Source organism: Plecotus auritus, assembly GCF_963455305.1.
Source record: "Plecotus auritus genome assembly, chromosome: 12".
In the NCBI taxonomy this organism is placed as follows: domain Eukaryota; kingdom Metazoa; phylum Chordata; class Mammalia; order Chiroptera; family Vespertilionidae; genus Plecotus; species Plecotus auritus.
In genome coordinates this window covers 41,951,649-41,973,779 of record NC_137778.1, presented here as the reverse complement: position 1 = coordinate 41,973,779, position 22,131 = coordinate 41,951,649, and the positions used below count along the sequence as shown (strand labels likewise).

The window sequence follows — 22,131 nt, the reverse complement described above, 5'->3', positions numbered from 1 at the left end:
GGTGTAATCCTTCTGAGAACTCCGGCTTCCTTGTTTGAGGAGTACGTGGAAGGCACTGACAATAAGGTCCTCTGGAATGGGATGGAGGGAGAAAATAGAACGAATAGGAACTGGACAGGAAGGTTTATAAACTCCTCAGGAGAAGCGCAGAAGAAATATTAGCACATGGCCAGGAGATAGGAGGCCGCAGGCTCAGGGCGGTCCTGAAACCGCCCTGGGAGGGGAAGTGGGGGGGGAGGGGAGAGAGAGGGGAAGGGGGAGGAGGAGGGGAAGGGGGAGGGGGAGGAGGAGGAGAAGGGGGAGGGGAAGGGAGGGGGAGGAGGAAGGAAAGGGGAAGGGGGAGGGGAAGGGAGGGGGAGAGGGAGGAGGAGGGGTGGGGGAGAGGGAGGGGGAGGGAGAGGGGAAGGGGAAGGGGGAGGAGGAAGGGAAGGGAAGGGGAGGGGAAGTGGGGGGGAGGGGAGAGAGAGGGGAAGGGGGAGGAGGAGGGGAAGGGGGAGGGGGAGGAGGAGAAGGGGGAGGGGAAGGGAGGGGGAGGAGGGGAAGGGGGAGGGGGAGGGGGAGGAGGAAGGAAAGGGGAAGGGGAAGGGAGGGGGAGGAGGGGAAGGGGGAGGGGAAGGGAGGGGGAGGAGGAAGGAAAGGGGAAGGGGAGGGGAAGGGAGGGGGAGAGGGAGGGGGAGGGGAAGGGGAAGGGGGAGGAGGAAGGGAAGGGGAGGGGAAGTGGGGGGAGGGGAGAGGGGAAGGGGGAGGAGGAGGGAAAGGGGGAGGGGAAGGGGAAGGGGGAGGAGGAGGGGAAGGAAGGGGGAGGTGGAGGAGAAGGGGAAGGGGGAGGGTAAGGGAGGGGAAGAGGGAGCGGGAGGGGAAGGGGGAGGAGGAGGGGAGGGGGAGGGAAGGGGGAGGAGGAGGGGAAGGGGAGGGGGAGGGGGAGGGGATGGGCTGCGGTCCTGCCCCGCTCCCATCCAGCTCCCGCAGCTCTGCCCCTCATACCCTTCCCCACATGGCCTCCCACTTCTCCCAGGAACAAAGCACATGTGGTTGTAAAACTCCAGGGCTTGTACGCAACACACCACTGCATTTCTCTGAATCACCTCATTTTCCGAGAAATGACGTTGGTAATAAGGGGGATTCCATATCAGGAAAGATAAATAAAAAGAGGTTATGTAGGGAGTACCTTTTCCTTGATGTTGCTTTATGATAACACAGGTGGCAGAAGCCATCGGAGAAGTGGCTCGCACACACATTTGCGTCTGTTGTGCGTTTACAGAAACAGAAAGCACGGCCGGTTTACGCTCAGCCCGCGGGGAAGGCGCGCTGCCCTCCGCTGGCCGCCCCCCGGTGCTTTCTGCTGGGCGCTCGCAGATGCCATTTAGCAGGCGAGCCTGAGGCAGAGAGCATGCCTGTGCCCTGATGGGCACCCATCCCCAGCTCTCGGATGCCACACGGTGCTTCCAGTAAGCACGCGGAGTCGCCAGACTTCAGAAGCCCGAAGTCACAGCATCCTGCTGGGATCATTTTGTGTGTCGTCAGTGAGAGCATTAAAAAATGTTTCTTACCCGGCCAGCATGGCTCAGGGGCTGAGCACCATGGACCTATGGACCGGGAGGTCAGGGTTCGATTCCCGGTCGGGGCACTCGCCCGGGTTGCCGGCTCCATCCCCAGTGTGGGGCATGCAGGAGGCAGCCAGTCTATGATTCTCTCTCTTCATTGATGCTTCTCTCTCTCTCTCTCCCTCTCCCTTCCTCTCTGAAATCAATAACAATATATTTTAAGAAAAAATGTTTCTCAATACACATTTACTTGCAGCCGCCAGACTTCAAGAACATGATGCCACCCCAGTTCTGTGCTCAGATGACCTACACGGCGGTGAGCACTTCCAGACTCGGTTTAGACTCAAAAACTCGCTTTTCATCAAATGATCTTTTATTTATGGCTCCAATGCCAACATCATTCCTTTAGGCAGAAATCATTTTTCTCACCTTGCCTTCTTCGGTTTGTCTTTTATCATATCACTTATTTATTATTTGTTATTTTACCTATTTCCTACCTGGCTTCCTCTGAAAGCCATAGCTCTTTGTAGGAAATGCCCATTTAGTGAATCTATATAATGGCAGTGGGTCTTGTCCAGAACTTTAAAATATTGACTGCGATAAAATATAATAGATAATATGAAACTATATTACATGTACCGTTTCATATTGCGAGTTGTACTCAAAAAGTCATAAAGCAAAGAGTTCTCTCTCTAGTGTGTCTGTTTTGACGGACTTCTGTAAGCTGAAGCACAAAGATTCTCATTTTCACAATTTATGAAAATAAATTTTCATAATTTATGAAAATACAGTATATACCTGGTAACTGATCGCGAAATTACAAATATTCTCAAGCTGGGATTCGCAAGAGATTTTTCTGGGGGTATTCCTATCAAGGGCCCCGCCTAGAGCCATCTCTCATCCTCACACAGAACCGGTGGTTGATGCAAATCTAGATGTCGCTGTCCCCCTGCACCCCCCCCCCCCCCAGGGGCCTCCCAGCTAGACCTGCCGAGGCCAGGAAACCCCTGTCCAGGATGTCACGGCGACGGGACACAGCCTGCCCTGGGTTTCTGACGGAATGGATTATAAGGAAAGGGAACGGGCGTCCACGGATTCAACCTGCCCATCTGCTTACGTAGTTTAATCTCTGGTTCATTCAAATTAAGTAACGGTTATAAAGAGCACATGCAGGAACAGTAAAGCCCAGTGAGCTGGAATATGAGCTCCTCTGACTCGCTTCCTTTTGACAATTGCTCACAGGAGTCGGGAGGAAGTAAGAGGACTTGGACAAACGAGACTAAGAGGAGAGGACTGAAGTAGATGTCTAGAGTGACGGATGCACAGCTGGGAAGGAGTCGATGCAACGTGCGAGGGTGGATCTTTGTCGTCAAAGGGCTATAAACTCAGGCTCCTCATTTACCTTCTCTAAGCCTCGGGTCTCTCGCCTTTAAAAAGGGAATGGTAGTATCTACCTGGCCAGGTTATAAAGACCATTAAGATACAGACTGTAAAGTTCACAGCATTAAAAACGGAAAGAATAAACACTTGCGATATCATTTCTTTTTCTATTTCATTTACCATTCACGTTCTTTATTCACATTCTTTCCCCCAAGAATTCAATTTAGTACCTTTTCTTTCATATGAATAACAGCAAAATCTCCATCCCTCTCCACCCCCGTGCGTCTCAATCCTGCACTTACCATGACTTAGTCCAGTGGTCGGCAAACTGCGGCTCGCGAGCCACGTGCGGCTCGCGAGCTGCGGTTTGCCGCTCTGTTGACTAATGAGTTTGCCGACCACTGACTTAGTCAATACCCCAAAGGTGACGTTAATAAAACAGACTATGGTGACTGGGATCACACTGTGACGATAACTCATTGATCACAGTAAGGACTTTGGATTCCGCAGGCAGTGTGGGACCCTGAGATATGTATAAGCAAAGGAATGGCATAGTTAAGGGTGTGTCTTCGACTAGAATCAGTGGGAACCAGTGGCTGAAAGGGTAAGAAAGTGGAGTCAAGGAAATGTTGCTTAGACACAATCAAGCAAGGAAACAAAGAGACTGAACAAAGGCAGGTCGCAGAAAGTAAGAAAAGGGGGGAAATGAAAGAAACATTTTCAATGTGGAACTGGAGTGACCTCCACATGTGGAAGGAAGTTGAGAGACAATTTGAGGCCACTGCCAGCTTCTGAGATGAGTGAAATGAAACGAAGCATGAGAAGAGGCCACGGAACTGGGCCGTTCGGCTGTTCTTGTTAACCTTCCAGGACACAGGCAAGAACCAAGGTGAACTGATGGAAAGCCCTATCAGATTGCTTTCCTAGGGGCTGACCAGGTCTCTCAAAAAAGGAATCCGATATTTACTCATTTGCCAAGTATTTGATGTGGTTGCATTAACTAAATAAAGCTATCTGGAGAACACACACATGGACATACACTTTTCATACTTCAGCGATGTTTAAATAAGCATTGATAACATTCAAGTCGCACCGAGTACTCAGAAGCAGACAAATTACGACTTTGGAGGCAAGATAGCTCCTTTCCCTCCCGACAGCATGGAGGGCAGGACTGTCAGTCCTCTGAACTCTCTGTTTCTGCACTCATTAGTGCAAGCAATTAGCAGCAACCCAGCGCTGGCTGGCGTGATTGACACGTGCTTATTTCCTCTCCACACGCGGTGGGATCACAGCGGGAGAATAATGGAAGGAGAGCCGTAATTTGCAGCCATGGCTGGCACGGTTGTTCACTATAATCATACTTACCACTGGACCTGGTGGGCCCTGGGGACCCTCTCCTCCTTTCAGGCCAGGGGTACCCTGGGAAAAGCAGGGGGGAAACCGAGACAATGAGTCGATGCGAACAGGATATAAATCCAAGGACACGCGTGATGGGTAAAATGAGGGTGTTGGGAAGGGTTTTCAGACACAAACACGTATTGCTCTAGAGACGATCATCCATGCATACGCTTACATATTTCCTTTTCATTAGTCATGACCTTTATTTAGTTAAAAAAAAAAAAAAAAGCAAATGTTTCTAATAAGCCATTTCATGCACGGTGATGGTACCTGAGCTCCAGGGAGACCTCGTTCGCCTGGGAAACCACGGAGACCTGCCGGGCCGTCTTTCCCCGAGACGCCTTGAGGACCTGGGTCGCCCTGAGGGATATCACATACGTCCGTCATAGGGAGTGGCTTCTATACATGTGTCCGCAAACAAAACTGTAGCTCCCCTAACCCACTGTAAGTCCAGTCGGACTCTCATTTCACGGTGAGAATATGATGGGAAAGGCCACATACATTAAAATAAAGTGACCACGACTTACAGATATTTCGTATGTACACAAATGGATGGTTTTATAGTCAATGGAGCTAACTTATGTCATGGTTCGGTTATGCCTTGAAGTACAGCAAAGTGAATATTTCAGTGACGTTTCTGACTTTCACTGGAATACTCCACCACCGGCTAGTTCAGGGGTGGGCAAACTTTTTGACTCGAGGGCCACAATGGGTTCTTAAATTGGACCGGAGGGCCGGAACAAAAGCATGGATGAACTAATTAGTTTGTGTGAACTAATATAAATTCAAAGTAAAGGAGCGGAGGGGAGAGCAAGAGAACCGGATAGAACAGCCAGATCGGGCCCGCGGGCCGTAGTTGGCCCACGGCTGGCTAGTTAGTCCAATGCTGGACCAGTGATACGGAGCTGAAGTGAACAGCAGACCGATGCTGTCGGCCAAAACACCCCCGAGCACCTGTACCTTTGCGCCTTCTTTTCCTGCAGCGCCGGGAAGGCCTTGCTCACCGGGCGGCCCCGGAGGGCCAGGATGTCCGCGTTCGCCCAGGGGACCAGTCTCGCCAGTGGGCCCCTCAATGGAAAGGGAGAACTCGTTAGATCGTTCTTTCATTTATTGCAAAGATAACACGAACCCCAAAGAGTGCATCGTTCCCATTCATCTGCATGACGGTTATTGTCCTCGGTGACTTTCAGGACGCCCCACAGAACACTTCCCATCGAGCGCGGGCCGGGCCGTGTCCGCGGGAGTCTGAAAGGATGGCGTGGACTAAATCTATTCAAAATGGAAAGAGCTGCCCCCACCGGTGTGGCTCAGTGGATGGAGCGTCGGCCTGCAAACTGAAGGGTTTCAGGTTCGATTCCGGTCAAGGGCACATGCCCAGGTTGCAGGCTCGATCGCCAGTAGGGGGCGTGCAGGAGGCAGCCGATCAATGATTCTCGTCATTGATGTTTCTATCTCTTTCTCCTTCTCCTTTCCTCTCTGAAGTCAATAAAAATATATTTAAAAAAATGGAAAGCGCTGCTCTCTTTGTTCAATACCAGAGGCCTTCAGAGCGAGGTCAGCCTGAGTGCTGTAAAAACTAGGTTTCTAACTCTAGTCTGTCCCCTTCTCTGTCTAAGGGTTCAAACAGGAGTGAAAAAGAAGAAAGCCATTGGTACCACAATGGTAGCTGCTCAATGAATCACGGCTGGAAACTGAGCTCAGGTTCCCAGGAACCCACACCACCAGCGTGGTCCTCCGGGGAATGTCCCCGGGGGGGGGGGGGGGGAGCCCTCCCTGTGGTTAATCTACACTCATCTGGCAAAGGCTGGCGAGCGGCCGGGGCCCTCAGGCCATGGGTTTGGGCTGGCAGTTCCTCCCGCCCAAAGGCCGTAACAAATCACCCGCTGCCTGAAACGGCTGCAAACGCCACGGTGGAAAATGCCAGGCCGTTCACGTGTCCCCGAGCGCAGCCCTGTGAGACTGCTCTGTGGTGAGAGTTTAATGAGCTCGCAGGTGGAGCCAGAGAGCGGAGACCAGCGCTCTGTCTCCGCGGAGAACAAGGCGCCGGGAAGGCACGAGACCAAAGATGCACAAACGCAAAGTGCGCAGATGCTGTGGCTGTGGGAGGAGAGTCTGAGTGCAGATGCTAATGAGCCTGAGGATGCCGCTGATGCTTACCTTTCGGTCTCGGACAAAGAACCAGATGCCCCGAATTTGAGTGTACATTTTTAGGTTTAAATTCCTTTAATTACACAGGGTGTCTCCCCCTGCCCCCCCCCAAAAAAAAATGTATACACACACTTTGAATAATGATGAAGGCAGTATTGTTTAAATACATTTCATTTTAAAATTCGAGCTATCAGCTGTTAAAGTGTATATACATTTTTGGGACACCCTGTATATTGCTGCAAGTCCCCAACTTACCATCAATATGAAATCATTTCCCCCAAAGGAAATTTTCCTTCAATTTTTGATCTGAATTTAACAGTAAGGAATGTAAAATGGATCCAATTTAATGGCCATCCCCACTGAGACTAAAAGGAGCAGTGATTCACACAACTGTGCCAAAAAAAAAAAAGTGGCTGGCAAGGACTGCAATCAATATTGCTCCTTTTAAATCACACCCTTTGTCTTAACATGAAAATGTGATTACAGTTGAAACAGGCCACTGGTTTTTCTTTCCCAAAAGTACCAATAAAAATAATCCAGTGAAGATGCATACTCAATCTATCACCTGCTAAAATCATTGTTATGAAGACAAAAATCTTAAGATACAATATATTACAAATGTTACATTTTTAGAATAAAACTGGGTCAAAGCCTTCTATTTCTAATCCACTTCTAAAAGTAATTTACACTCAGAAGATTCAAGTCATTTTGTAACTTGAAATTCCGGGAAAAGGGGATGGCTGACCTCATTACCAAGGCATTGTGGGGTTTTTAGCAGATGCTGCCATGGCCAAACTTTCACTACGCTGTGAATTTTCCGACTTATTTTTCTTATTTTTCTTTCTATTTCACTCATTCAGTTCAGTTAGAAATCACTTTAGCTAAGCAATAATTGCGGGAGTTCATTTGATGCAAGCAAGATGCATATATTATAATGCTATCTGAAATACAAAAATACCTCATTTTCAATCCTAATAAGCTGGGCAGAGGTGGAAACAGAAACAGGAAAATAAGACGTGTTAGGGGAACAAAGTGTTGGGATGTACCTGTGGTCCAACCACTCCCCCGGGCCCAGGAGGGCCGGTCTTGCCTTGAAATCCCTAAAGAGAGAAAGCATAATCCATTAGAGCTCTACAGGGTACGACGCATGAATTCAAATTCCCCGGGACAATGGAATACCGCTCACGAAAAGAAAGTCCCTGTTGGCTAAAATACTTAGCGTGTCATCACTTCCCTGATCTCCTTAAAATTCAAAATTCGCCACGTGCCTTATTTCACCTGCCAGTCCAATGGGGACCTCCCATAAGCTCAGAAGACGGAGTAAGACCCTGGGATGACCCTGGAGTGGGAATATGTCCTCAGCCCGCTGTTCAGGTCAAAGCAGGTCACTGTCACCCAGCACTGCTCACGGGCGGAATCAGTGACGATTGTCAGACGTTCTCCCAAACAGGCCCGATTCTGAACGCAGACATACGTCTACAAGTCTATGATGTCAAAGCGCTTCTCCTTCCTGCATCCCAACGATCGTGTAAAATAAACACGGTGTAAAATTATATTTATAAAAAGAACACTTGAGCCCAGCCAGTGTGGCTCAGTGGTTGAGTGCCGACCTATGACCCAGGAGGTCACGGTTCCATTCCTGGTCAGGGCACATGCCCAGGTTGCAGGCTCGATCCCCAGTGTGGGGCCTGCAGGAGACAGCTGATGGATAATTCTCTCTCACTGATAATTTTTTCTCTCTTTCCCTTCCTCTCTGATATCGATAAAAATATATATTTTTTTTAAAAAGTGGATTTGAAATCTGAAATACAATTTTCCAGAAATAATGCTAGCCTTTGTCTAGGAGAAACTACTGAATGAGAACATCCATCCTAGAATCATTAGTTAATACGTTATTTTCCCTCTTTGTTTTAAATTTAAATATATAATATGGTTAGTCTGGAGAAAAGCAGAAGCTCTTATTAAATTGAAGACAACAGGGATTTTATAATGAAAATTCTCTAGGTATCCCTCCCTTCACAGACATTTTGGGAATATTACAGAATTATTCCCACATAGCTCTACCAGGACTTGGTTAAAAATGATTGACTGCAATATTTAAATGAGAGTGCATTTGCAAATTTGAATGTGGATTTTTCTTTAGAGGGTTTATTTTATGCTCCTCATGTAGCTATCTTTCCCGGGAGAAAACCCAACCAATTTTACTCTTTGGTCTCACTAAATCATTCTGAAATGTATTTTTGAAATCCAAGACTTTGAAGTTTACAGTCTGACGAAAGCGAAAAAGTTCTTACACCAAGACCTGTCACTTGGTGAATGACACAAGACTACGCAGAAAATCATCATGTTTTCAGATTTGTTATGGTGGACTGCGATGGGACTCCAAATACAGCTTCATGCTCACAGAATGCCCTAGAACAGTGGTTCTCAACCTTTCTCATGCCGCGACCCTTTAATACAGTTCCTCATGTTGTGGTGACCCCCAAGCATAAAATTATTTTCGTTGCTACTTCATAACTGTAATTTTGCTACTGTTATGCATCGTCATGTAAATATCTGTGTTTTCCCATGGTCTTAGGCTCTACAGTCGTGACCCACAGGTTGAGAATCGCTAGCAGGGTCGCCTAAGACCATCGGAAAACACAGATATTTACATGACGATTCATAACAGTAGCAAAATTACAGTTAGGAAGTAGCAACGAAAATAATTTTATGGTTGGGGGTCACCACAACATGAGGAGCTGTATTAAAGGGTCGCAGCATGAGGAAGGTTGAGAACCACTGCCCTAGAATATTCTGGAGCCTCATCCTCAAAGGTAGTCTGTGTGGTGGTTTCCCTAAGAAATCTGGATAAAATTAACCAACGATGAGAAGCAACATGGGATTCCAAGTCAACATGCTAATCCACGATCATTTGTTTAAACTCACATCCCACCGGCATAGCCTGACACCTGGTTTTTGATGGTGGCAGAGTAAACCCACCAACCCACCAGGATCTGGAAGGCATAGCTGAGCTTCCGGTGTTCCGCTGCCCTAGTCATGTATTCAATGTTATACTGTTCATAGCTTTCAAACAACATGCAGTTACATGTCCCCATTCATAGTGTTCCACTGGAGGCAAGAGGATGCATTTGACCTCGTTCCAGACCAACTGTAGCCTTGTGGTTTCAACATCAGAAAGTGCTGCATCCTTTTGTTCTGCAGGGAAGACTGTGTCACCTGCATGGCTTACTTTAGTGTGTTTCCTTTAGAGAGTGGAAGGTGATGGGGTTGGTTGGAATATACCTGTAAACAAAGACTTCAGTGAAAGGGCCAAGGTGGAGGCGTCACAAAAATAATGGGGTCGCCAAAACCGGTTTGGCTCAGTGGATAGAGCGTCGACCTGTGGACTGAAGGGTCCCGGGTTCGATTCCGGTCAAGGGCATGTACCTTGGTTGCGGGCACATCCCCAGTGGGGGGTGTGTAGGAGGCAGCTGATCGATGTCTCTCTCTCATCGATGTTTCTAGCTCTCTATCCCTCTCCCTTCCTCTCTGTGAAATATCAATAAAATATATTAAAAAAAAAAATAATGGGGTCTTCCCCATCAGCTCATCCCAAGATGCTGTAATTGACCATAAGGACAAGCAAATCAACGAACGTACCATACCCTCAAGTCTGTTCTTTTAGGTGTTTAGATACAAACATGGTTCTATTTATGCATTTATATTTTAATAAGAGTTTCAGTAGGCCCAGCGGTGTGGCTCAGTGATTGAGGGTCGAACTATAAACCAGGAGGTCACGGTTCGATTCCCGGTCAGGGCACACGCCCGGGTTGCGGGCTCAATCCCCAGTGTGGGGCGTGCAGGAGGCAGCCGATCCATGATTCGCTGTCATCATTGATGTTTCTATCCCTCTCCTCTTCTCCTTTCCTCTCTGAAATCATTAAATATATATAAAAGATATATAAAAGAGTTTCAATAGAATCGATTTCTCCGTTGTCCTTAACCTGGTAATTGAGCTGCTAAATAATAAAGTAGCTTTCTGTTAAATGATGAGGTGCTAGGGATGGACAATTTTAATCAGAGAAGGGGGGACACTTACAGTCTCTCCACGTTGCCCAGGGTGCCCTGGCAGGCCGTCCTTCCCAGGTGGTCCCTGAAATCACAAATAAAAACGCCACATGTGATGAATATGTATGACTTGTTGTATAGTCTCATGCAATATGTTAGAGAATTTTCTTATATTTTCATTAAGATATTGTATTTTTTATGTTCTGTTTATTTTATATATGGTAATATGACGTATATATACATATATATGTGTGTGTGTGTGTGTATATATATAGTATATATCTTAGGATAATTCTACCTGAACTGAGACCAAGAAAAAATTGTACAACCCTAATCTGAACATTTTACATTTCAATTCTCTTCTTTAGTAGTTACCTATTTAAAAGGAATATTGACATATATTTGTTTTTATTTTTGCAAAAATGTTAGTTCTTTAGTACTTGAAATATGAGTATATTTTGCCCTCCTTTTGCTGATCAATTTTCAACCCATCAAGACTTGGAAAGGAGAGACAGTGCCCTCTAGTGGTGGTCTGAGCTTCTAACTGACAATGAAAAGAAACACAAACTCTATGTTCTAAACCAGTGGTCGGCAAACTCATTCGTCCACAGAGCCAAATATCAACAGGACAACGATTGAAATTCCTTTTGAGAGCCAAATTTTTTAAACTTAAACTTCTTCTAACGCCACGTCTTCAAAATAGACTCGCCCAGGCCGTGGTATTTTGTGGAAGAGCCACACTCAAGGGGCCAAAGAGCCGCATGTGGCTGGCGAGCCACAGTTTGCTGACCACGGTTCTAAACAATGGCAGTTGCCTCTTAATTGCTTCAAGAAAAGGAAAGAAGGTACTACGCTCAATTCTAGACACACTCAGGACCGATTTCCCCGGTCGGATTGCTCCGATTTTCTTGGAGCATCGTGTTTGTTAGGCGCTGGAGAGCAGGGCAGTATACTATGCTGTCACTTTTCCGTAGAGGCTGCTCTCTCCGTCATGACTGAAGAAATAAATGAAGCAATTAACGAAGTACTTAAAGTAAACAACTCAGTGAGGTGCCTACGTTTTAGACACTTAGTAGAAATAGATTGCTTCTCTAGACTGCGTTAGGAATTATTCATCCTCCTCAGAAGCCATTCTAAGGATCAAGTTCACATTTCAAGACATGTTTACTAGAGGTAGGCAGAAATAGCCTTGCCATTCTGGATAAATGAAGAAAAACCACCATTTTAATAACAATATTTTAATGATGACAGATATACTTCTCATGACATTTAATCATTTAAATACATCTCCGTATTTGTTTAAATAAATGCACTATGTACATCAATCTACTTTGCAATATCATGCTTTTTCTATGTCGAGTTGGACTAAGGGTTTTATTTAGAAATAAGCTCATTTTGACAATCACGTTCTTCCCTGGAAGGAGCCTTTTTCTAGCTCGGCTACAGCCCTTCGGGAAGAAGTTTCCTGGCCTCGCCTCGTACCCATCTGCTCCCTGATCTCATCGCTGGGGACACACGGGTCGCCAGGTGAGCTAACAGCGCTAGTTAAGGGCTGCTGTTGCGATATTTCCTGAGATCATGGCTTGTTCAGGGACTGACTCGTGTCTTCCAGCGATTCTGATGCCATCCTCCCCCAAAACCAAAACTGGAATGCTTTTAACCAAGGCCCCCAAAATGCGATGCCGTTTTACCATCCCTTCGTTCCAAAGCAAATTTGACATATCTATGTATTAGGCACCGAGTTTTGAATTTTCCTCTTCTGTAAATAGAATGTATCTTATAACAGTCATATTATAGATCTTCATCACCTCAAGTTATAAATTACCCGAAGTGGGGACACTGTATGCTGACATGGACATGACATTAACATTCTAAACATGAATATCCCAAGCACTCGATCCATAACCCATGTTTGTACATGTGTATGTGCATCTTGTGTGTACACAGAATACATTTCGTGATTGCCATGAAGATGAACCGATGAACCTGCCGGAAGAGGAGGGTGCTCTAACCCTCCAACCACATGCCTTCCTTCTCTACCAAAGAGATGAAGGCATTTCTTTCCTCAACACCCTGAAAATGCATCCCGGAGAAATGAGGGTGCTTTTAGCTCATGCTCTCATGTCTCACTTGCCAGAGAAAGAGTGTAAAAACCACTCTGCTCTGCAGTGAACGCTGTGCTCCTCGGCGCTGGCCTGCCTCTCCAACAAGAGTGCGTTCTGCCCAAGTGGAGGCATCTCCACTTCTAACGCCTCGTGGAGGCAGAACGCAGGCGTGACCAATGGCTCCGAACTGGTGGAAAAGGCAGGAGAGAACAGGCTGAAAAAGTCTGAGGGAGCCAAAACCGGTTTGGCTCAGTGGACAGAGCGTCAGCCTGCGGACTGAAGGGTCCCAGGTTCGATCCCGGTCAAGGGCATGTACCTTGGTTGCGGGCACATCCCCAGTGGGAGGTGTGCAGGAGGCAGCTGATCGATGTTTCTCTCTCATCGATGTTTCTGACTATCTATCACTCTTCCTTCCTCTCTGTAAAAAATCAATAAAATATATTTAAAAAAAAAAAAAAGTCTGAGGGAAAGTGGGTCAAGCGGCTTTCTCTGACCGTAAAATTACATTGCATGAAGGGAAACCATTCTTAAACATACGCACAGAAATGAATGGTGGGATAATGTGGACGTTACACATGACCCTAGTTTCTGTGTTGCTAAAACCATGGTCTATGCACGTGGCTTCAAAATATTCATGAAAAGAATCCTATGTGTAGTCATTACCCTACATTTAATATTAGCTATTTGCATGAATCCGGTTATAATACAGTAATGCAGATAATCTGCTCTTGATCTGTTTGCAGCAATAAAACTGTAGTGTTAAACTAACAGTTTAAACATACTTGTGCATGTGTCTGTGTAGATTGTACATACTGTCTGAAGATTATTGTAGAAGGCGAGAGACTGCCTTAACATTTACTATTCAAGTCAGTGTTTCACAATAAATAATTTATCTTCCGAAGATGTGAGCTAAAGCAACATTCGAAAGTAACAGTGAAATAGAGGGCTGTTCAAACTCAGTAAGAATTGGAGAACATATGTAATTATTTATAAATTATTTTCAACATGTTTAAATATATAATGTAATCACATATAACGTTTACTTAAAAATTTTAACATCTTAATTTAGAATGTTCTGAACAGTTCCTTTTTGCAAGACTTGTACTGAACGCACCCAAGACCTACTGAATCAAAATCCACATTTTTAACAAGGTGCCAACGTGATCTGTGTGCACATTCAAGTCTGGACCAGAACAGTGGTGAACAGGTTGAGCCTTTGTCAGAACTACCTGGAGACTTTGCTAAGAACACCCGAGGCCCCTCCCCTAGGGCTCTGAGCCGGTGAGTGAGGCTGGGACAAGACTCTGCATTTCTAACAAATCCCAGGAGTGCTGACGTGCTGGTCCGAGGACCACACCTTCAGAACAGCCTCCTTCGACAGGTGGTGCTAGGGCCCAAAGGCTGTGTCACCCCAAGTTCGTATGTTAAAACCCTAACCCCTGTCTGAACCGTGTGGCTCGGTGGTTGAGTGTCTACCTAAGAAGATTACGGTTTGATTCCTTGTCAGGGCACATGCCCAGGTTGTGGGTTCGATCCCCAGTAGGGGGCATGCAGGAGGCAGCCGATCCATGATTCTCTCATCATTGATGTTTCTCTCTCTCTCCCCCCTCCCACACACACCCTTTCCTCTCTGAAATCAGTATTTTTTAAAAAGACTTAACCCTTAAGGTGATGTTATTGAGGGGAGACCTTTGGCAGGTGCTTCAGTCATGAAGGTGGAACCCTCCTAAATGGGATTGGTGACTTAGAACACACGCCCCGGAGAGCTCCCTCATCCCTTCCGCCAGCGAGGACACAGCGAGAAGTCTGCGGCCCACACGTATTTTGAAGGACACACTGGATATCACAGTTTTTCATGCCATGAGTGACATTAGTGGCGGTAGAGGAGTCATCGAGAGAGAATAATATTCATGTTGTTCTAGTGTTTGATACACTTGGAAAGAATATTTAGTAAGGTGTAATTACATTCTAACCAGAAATACTCAGTAAACATCACAAAGTGAAAATATCTGTAGAATTCGATGTTATTCATTGAAGCTTTGTTTTTATCGGAATTGTCATCACTGTGTGTACCGAAGAATGATTCAAATATAAGCGATGACTCTCAAAAATGTCAACACATCCTCAAGCGAAGAAAGAGAGAGAAAAACTCTGACACTTACGGGAGGGCCTTTGGGTCCCGGGAATCCAACCGGACCCTGAGGTCCTTGCGGGCCCTGGAAGTCAAGAGCAGGGGGGACATTTGAGAACACGCCTTACAACACGCCTGATGCTTCGCGGTATGTGTCCACAGAGGAAGCACACGGAGCAGGTACCGTCCTCACCACGTTGACGGCCGTGGCAACACGCGAGACCACCTGTGCTCAGCTAAGGGCAAAGGGGGTGCTTTTTCACCCGACTCAGCGCCCAGAGCCACACAGCACGTTCACAGGCAAGTGTGAGCCGCGGCTGGGTCCGGACACAGTTCTCTGCCTTTCACATCAGCTAGAAGCAACTGACAAGGAGGATACGTCAATTCCAAACCCCCCACGAGAAGAATTATTTTTTAAATGGACTTTCTAAACATTCTGGCTCTAGTCATATCAACTAAGAGGAAACACATACGTGGTTTCCTCAAAAAGACCAGAGAAGACGCCTTTCACTCAGCTCTGTACTTAAAACAGCTGCTTTTGAAGGTTGTATCTCATTTCCCTCACTTCCTCAGACAAAACAAAGATGAAACACTGGGTCTTTCTGTATAACATTCCACAAGAGAGTGTTGACATATGCTTTCTGAATTAATCAGGAGTTTCCAGGTGGGGTAAAAAATACATACAATCTCTGTAAAAACAGTATTGAAACGCAATGAGAATTGCCAGATAAAATACCCAGTGTCTAGTGAAATTTGAATTTTGGGTAAATAATGAATAATTTTAATCTGTCCCAAATATTTCAAGGGACATAATTATGTCACAAATTATTCATTGTTTATGTAAAAGTCCAATTTAATTGGATGTCTCACTTACTTTACTTATTTTGATTTCGTTTTGTTTTGTTTTTGCTAAATCTGGTCATCTCAGATCCAAACGAATGCTGTATTAACCAAGTCTTTGCTAACAGGCACTCCTGAGCTGCAAATAATTGAGTATGAGTGATCATATTTAATTGTAGGATATCCTACATTTGTATATTATTTCTATCACTTTTCAGTTGTGTGCCTAAGATGTAACAAAACAGTTCATCACAAAAATCCTTTGCAGAGAATGAGGGCACACTAGGGAGGAAATGTCGCACCAACTCCACAGAAGACAAGAAATACGTTCCATGTATTTAAAACACGTATAAACGTTTCTTGAAAATTGTTCCCAGCTTCCTTGACAAAAATTTTTCTTTTGGATCAGCTTTTAATTTTATCTCCAAAATACCCTCTTCTTATTCTCGAAGAGTTTTTGCAATTACACATAAGCGTGCTATTGGGTCCGTGCTGTGCTCCAAAATAAAATGGTAAAGACGTGGCTGATGATGAAGTTTTGGAAAGCACAAGTAATACGTAAAGAAAAACTAGTTTGTGCTTTAAAGACCAAATTCCTAGTTGGGCTACGATTTCTTAAATGCTTCTACTCCATTTAGTGAGTCAGCCATCTTAATTAATTTGACTGGATCTTCTTCTTAACATGATTTGGTCCACAAAAAATTTCAAAATGTATGTATTATTTATGAGCTTAAAATGTATAGGATAGACTTACTTTGAGGATAGTTCAATAGTGAGAAACATTTAGTAGAAAGTTTAATTTAATATAAACCAAAGCTGGAAATGACTATAAGTATTTATTTTTTTGTCTCATCTGACATTTGTCACAAATACCAACTTTACTCAAAAAAAAAAAAAAATTACTTATTCTCAGTTTCAAGTTTCACATTGTAGGATATTTTTGTGAAACTTCTTTATAAATTTCAAAAAATAACATTAAAAATATATGTCTATGATTGCATAATACTAAAAATAATTATAGAATATTTAAAATAAGTCTAATTTCTTTCACAGTAATTCAATTTAATATTTAAAATTCTTTCAAGAGATTGGCTTTTCAAACTCTGACTACAAAAATGATCCTTTTTGCCAAAAAAACTAAAATAAAATAAAGGGCATGCATACTCATGGGTATTTAGGTTGATTTTACATCAACTGGAAATAAACAGTTTTTCTGTTACTGGAATACATGTTTCATCTTGATTTGAGTGCATATGGGTTGTGATTTAATGGCCCTGGGGAGCTTGCATTTTGCCAGCATCATGCTGCTGGCCAGCTCATGGACACAATGAGCATCACTGTGTAACACAAGCAAAGCGAAGAAGGCAGAGGTGTTATGCGTCCATTTAAAAGAAAAAACATTATTTTGGCTTGAGTTGAAGAGTGACATCTTGGACCAATTACACGTGTTATTGCTCTCGTTTCTGTGACAAAAATCGGTAGCATATAACCTGTGTGCAAAGAAAGATGAACGCTGGCCAGTGTGGCTCAGTTGCTTGGGCCTCGTCCTGTGCTCTCTGAACGGTCGCTGGTTCGATTCCCTGCCGGGGCACACGCCTGAATTGTGAGCTTGATCCCCAGTAGGGGGTGTGCAGGAGGCAGCCCCATCAATGTTTCTCTCTCTCCCCACTCCCTTCCTCTCTCTCTAAAAATCGGTAAAAATCTTTTTTAAAAATAGAAAGATGCCGTAGTCAGTTGGCTCAGTGGCTAGACTGTCAGCCTGCGGACTGAAGGACCCCGGGTTCGATTCCAGTCAAGGGCACGTACAAGGTTGGCGGCTCCTCCCCGGCCTGGGCCCTGGTCAGGGCTCGTGCAGGAGGCAACCAATCGATGTGTTTCTCTCACATCGACGTTTCTCTCTGTCTCTCCCTCTCTCTTCCCTAGAAGTCAATGGAAAAACATTCTCAGCTGAGGATTAAGAATAAATAAATAAAAAGTAGAAAGAGGAAGCTTTCTTTTAGAGGAGTCCATTCAAGAATAGGCATGTTTTGCCAAAACCGGTTTGGCTCAGTGGATAGAGCGTCGGCCTGCAGACTCAAGGGTCCCAGGTTCCATTCCGGTCAAGGGCATGTACCTTGGTTGCAGGCACATCCCCAGTAGGGGGCGTGCAAGAGGCAGCTGATCGATGTTTCTCACTCTCTATCCCTATCCCTTCCTCTCTTCCTCTCTGTAAAAAATCAATAAAATATATTAAAAAAAAAAAAAAAAAGAATAGGCATGTTTCAACTCCCGCTGGATTTTGCGCTGCAGACACGTTCCCTTCCCTAGAAATGCAATCGCTTGCAAAATCTCCGTCCCGATTCTGTGTGATGTGCCCGTCTCATACTTACTCTCTCGCCAGGAGGGCCCGGGGGGCCATCACCGCCCGAAGTGCCCTGCCAATAACAGAAGGAAAAGTGCGGTGAGATTGCTGCTCCCGGCACCGTCCCCGGTGGAGCACTGACAGCGAAGGCCGTGAGACAGGCGCGGACAGTACCTTGGGACCCGGCTTCCCGGTGGGGCCGCGCGCTCCTCTGGAACCCCGAGGGCCCTGCAAAGAACAGAAGACCGTGTGGTTCTGTGCCACGCCACGCCGGGGGCGCCGGGGGCATTTTTATTTCTGGGGAACATCGTCTCGGAAAATTAAGCCCGCAATGACAGTGTGGAGGAACGTCAGGTACCCACCGTGGGACCGCGCTGCCCGCGAGGGCCCGGCTTGCCCGCGACGCCCTGTCAAAGACAGACAGACAGACGGGGTCAGGGTTAGCAGGCCCAGGGAACCGCGTGGGGCCGGGAGGGGAGGTCGGGCAAACACATTACACTAGCGCGTCCAGGCGATATACTCATCATCGTACCCGTGCGCCCTTCTCTCCGTTGGCCCCTGGGAAGCCGGGAAATCCGGTGGAACCCTGCAAAAATGGAAACGGCCCACCGTGAACTTGGTAGCTGACATCTCAGCCACAGGCGGGCCGTCTCTGAGAGCACAGTGCGTCGCACAAGCTGGTCACGTGTGAGTGAACAGTGTTTCTTGAATGCGCCACACCAACTCCACCCATGTACTTAAAGAGCACTTACAGGGGCGTCCGCGATCCTGGGGGCATCGGAAGCATGAACGGATAAAACAGACTTTCAGTTTTTTCCCTCTCGGTAAAATCATGAATCAAATATGTCATGTCTCGTATTAGAAAATAGCAACTACAGGGCATTTTATAGTCAGTAAATGGTTAACGTCTAACCCTTCCTACTTGCTTCAACTCTGAGGAAGAATCCTATGTTTCCATATGAATAATCACATATTAAAATGAGCATTTCATACGCTATTGTCCTGAATTAACATTCTGGGATGAGTCTACATAGCACGCTTCATTGAGTAATTTTATGTCTTTAGAACTGGATCAAGTCACAGACGCTGAACATCTGCCTCCACCTTCCCTGTGTGACGTGTGACTGTGGTCCAGCAGCCCAGTCCCGCTCTGGGAATTTCAAAGACATAAATTCAAGACCTGTCTTTGTCAAGCGTTCACCTAAGTACTGTGGGGCGTTCCTCATTCTGCCTGAACATAGTTGTTCTTTCTCTTCTGCGAAATGAGGGCAGTCAACCTCTCACAGGTACCAAGGAGTTTGGGGGAGATTGAAATCAAGGAAGGCAAGGGGTACAACTGACAGTGAGCCCAGCCGAGGTGGCGCAGGGGCTGAGCGTGGACCCGTGAACCAGGAGGTCACTGTTCGATTCCCGGTCAGGGCACAGGCCTGGGTTGCGGGCTCGATCCCCAGTGGGGGCGTGCAGGAAGCAGCCGATCAATGATTCTCTCTTGTCATTGATGGTTCTCTCTCTCCTCTCCCTTCCTCTCTGAACTCAATAAAAAAAAAAAATCTATCTATCTATCTATATATATATTTTAAAAACGACAATGATAGCAATAAATAATGGCTAAAGATGTAATAAGCACAGTAAAAGCGTTATGTCATTTTCCCTACAAACAGCCACATTTTATAAATGAAATATACTCTAATTCCCCCATTTCTCCTTGTGCACATGTCCAGACTTCCATTGGCTCAGAGAGTCCTGTGAACAGCACTGTGGCTGTTTGCCTCGGTACTGTCTCATTAAATAGAGGTTAGGGTTCCGATCCGTGCTGCTCAACTGGCTAATTATCAGACCCTGGGACGGGGTAGAGCGTGTTTCCACAAACTCACGTTTCCTATTGAAACCATCGTGGGAATTAAATGCAGCAACGCGTGCACTGCCCATCGAAGAGTAGACGGCGGTCCTATTTGACACGTGTCCCATGCGTGGGAGGAGAACAATGAATTCTTCTTTGACTGGGACACCCTTTTTGCTTTTTTTTTTTTTTTAATCCACTCATTTGGGTTGAATTACCCCTTACTGTTTCTCCAAGTGATAGGTGGCTTCTCTGTGTCAGAACCACCTGGAGCGATGGCTACCATCCTGGCCGGCAGGTCCCACGCAGACCTTTGGTTCAGGAATCCGCATTATTAACAGTGTCTCCAGGTCTTACGTACAGAATGGAGGCCATCCATCCCCATGTCCTCCCCAAGTCAGGAAAGGGTGCAAAGCCCGTGGTAGCTGATGGTCAAAACGCTAACCTGAACGCACGGCTAAGCTATTTTTATGACCCATTTCCCGATTTATCTCTCTGCTCGTAGAGATGACCATGTCTGACCCGAGGACAAACGTTAGGATGCGTAATGTTCACATGATGGGGGACATGTCTGCAAATTACATTTTTGAAGGCTTTCAAAGCCTCTTCTTTCTCTATAGAGAATCAGATCGTTGTGTCTGGTACAATATTACTTGGTGATACGCTGGGAATTTGATAAGCGAGTATAACTGAATAGGAAAATAATTCACTTCTATCAGATTTTATTTAGGAACAAACATTCACTTCTGTCCCGAGTGGCCTAGATGAGTAACACATTTAGAGAAACTCCACTAAAACAAATGGCTCTTATGCATCCATTTCCTTTTTAATAAATTTATTTTCTTATATAGCTTCTACTCTAAGAAATTTATGGGGAACAGACAAAAATGTCCAATCTAACAACTAAGCAGTTTGTACTAAATCATTCTTCTTTTGCTCACGGAAGGAATTATCACCAGATACCTAAGTTCCATGCAGAGACATCATCTGCTTTTAAATAGAAAAAAGCAAACAGCACACAGAGGCCAAAAGTCAAAAGTTAATGGCAAATAGGCCCAGCCAGTCAGTGTGAAAGCATAAAGTATTGTAAATGCTGTTTTAACCATCCAGGTGTCCTGTCTTAAAATAGGTATTACTTTTTGAAATAGCTACCTATCATGTTACCGTACACAAGATGGGTGCATCTAATACCCACCGAGATTTTGCTAGTAAGATACTGGATAAGTTATATTGTCTAATTATAGTCTTTAAATTGCTGGAAGGAGATCAGCAGCCACATTTGACTTTTAATACAAAAAAAAGATTTAAATCTATTTAAAATTCACTGGCTTCCACATAGGAAAGTTAGCTTTGAAGTTATCTGTGATCTTTGATGTGCCAATCATTTTTGATTGTAGAACTGAGAAACATAAATGGTTTCTGAGCGGAGAATAAAATGCATGAAGCAAAGTTATAGAGAATCATAAAGATTAAAATTTCAAACTCAAAGAATATTGAACGGAGAATTGACCTGTGAAAAACAGCAAAACATAAGGATGTCAAACTCATAAAAGGGAATTCAAGTAACATGACAGTTTTGGGTTTTCACATCAAAGCACCAGCATGACTGCACTTCACCTTCCTAATCAGATCAATGATTCCGGGAGTCACGGAGGAGAGCCGACCTCCAGGGCTGGGCGGGAATGTCTTCTCACTCCTAGCACTTGTGAGAAATGCTTGGCATTTGAAAAGGAGGAAACTGAGAGGCAGGACAGGGGAGTGGGGACAGCAGTTAATGGGAAAATTCCTAACTGGTGCTTGAAACACAGCCACAGACGGGGAATGATGACTGCATTCGTTTACAATCAGAGACATAGGACTCTTATTTTGCCAGGACCCAAAGGGTCATGTTCACCTCCTACTACCGAGGAAATATGAATTATAATATGTATAATACGTATTTTCTAGGAGATAATTTTTCTAGAAAAATTACAAGACCACACAGTAAGCCTAAAATAGTGTTGTCACGTGACGATGCGTGCCTGTTTTCACGTTTGTGAGGAGAAGGGACGTTTCTCTCTCCCACTGATTATTTGTGAAGCTTCTTAATAAATAAATGTTTGCGGATTGTTATATAATTAGGATTTATTTCTACCTACTCTGTCAAGCCTGAATGGGTCAAACAGAGATGGATGGTAGATAAACAGATAGATACACAGATAGATAATCTCATGGGTATTTAACAACCTTAAATATCAATAACCAACATTTATCTATTAACTCGTTGAACCACTTAACTGTATCTAGTCAATGCAACAAGTGCAGCCGTAACAACGTTCTATCATTAGCTTGAGGAAAATTAGTACACCCGGGTA

At 45.2% G+C, this 22,131-nt stretch overlaps 1 protein-coding gene across 2 annotated transcripts in view; it reads right to left on the bottom strand.

Moving 5' to 3' along the window:
• The window catches only part of COL11A1 (collagen type XI alpha 1 chain), a 299,743-nt gene that overhangs the window by 40,839 nt on the left and 236,773 nt on the right, over positions 1-22,131 (bottom strand). For both annotated transcript variants that reach the window (XM_080648023.1, XM_080648024.1), the window contains 10 exons: positions 18,470-18,523; positions 18,300-18,344; positions 18,112-18,165; positions 17,966-18,010; positions 14,788-14,841; positions 10,552-10,605; positions 7,517-7,570; positions 5,283-5,390; positions 4,593-4,682; positions 4,290-4,343 (listed from right to left, as the gene is read on the bottom strand). In XM_080648023.1, coding sequence (XP_080504149.1) covers positions 4,290-4,343; positions 4,593-4,682; positions 5,283-5,390; positions 7,517-7,570; positions 10,552-10,605; positions 14,788-14,841; positions 17,966-18,010; positions 18,112-18,165; positions 18,300-18,344; positions 18,470-18,523 — 612 coding nt within the window. The remainder of the gene's footprint in view (positions 1-4,289; positions 4,344-4,592; positions 4,683-5,282; positions 5,391-7,516; positions 7,571-10,551; positions 10,606-14,787; positions 14,842-17,965; positions 18,011-18,111; positions 18,166-18,299; positions 18,345-18,469; positions 18,524-22,131) is intronic.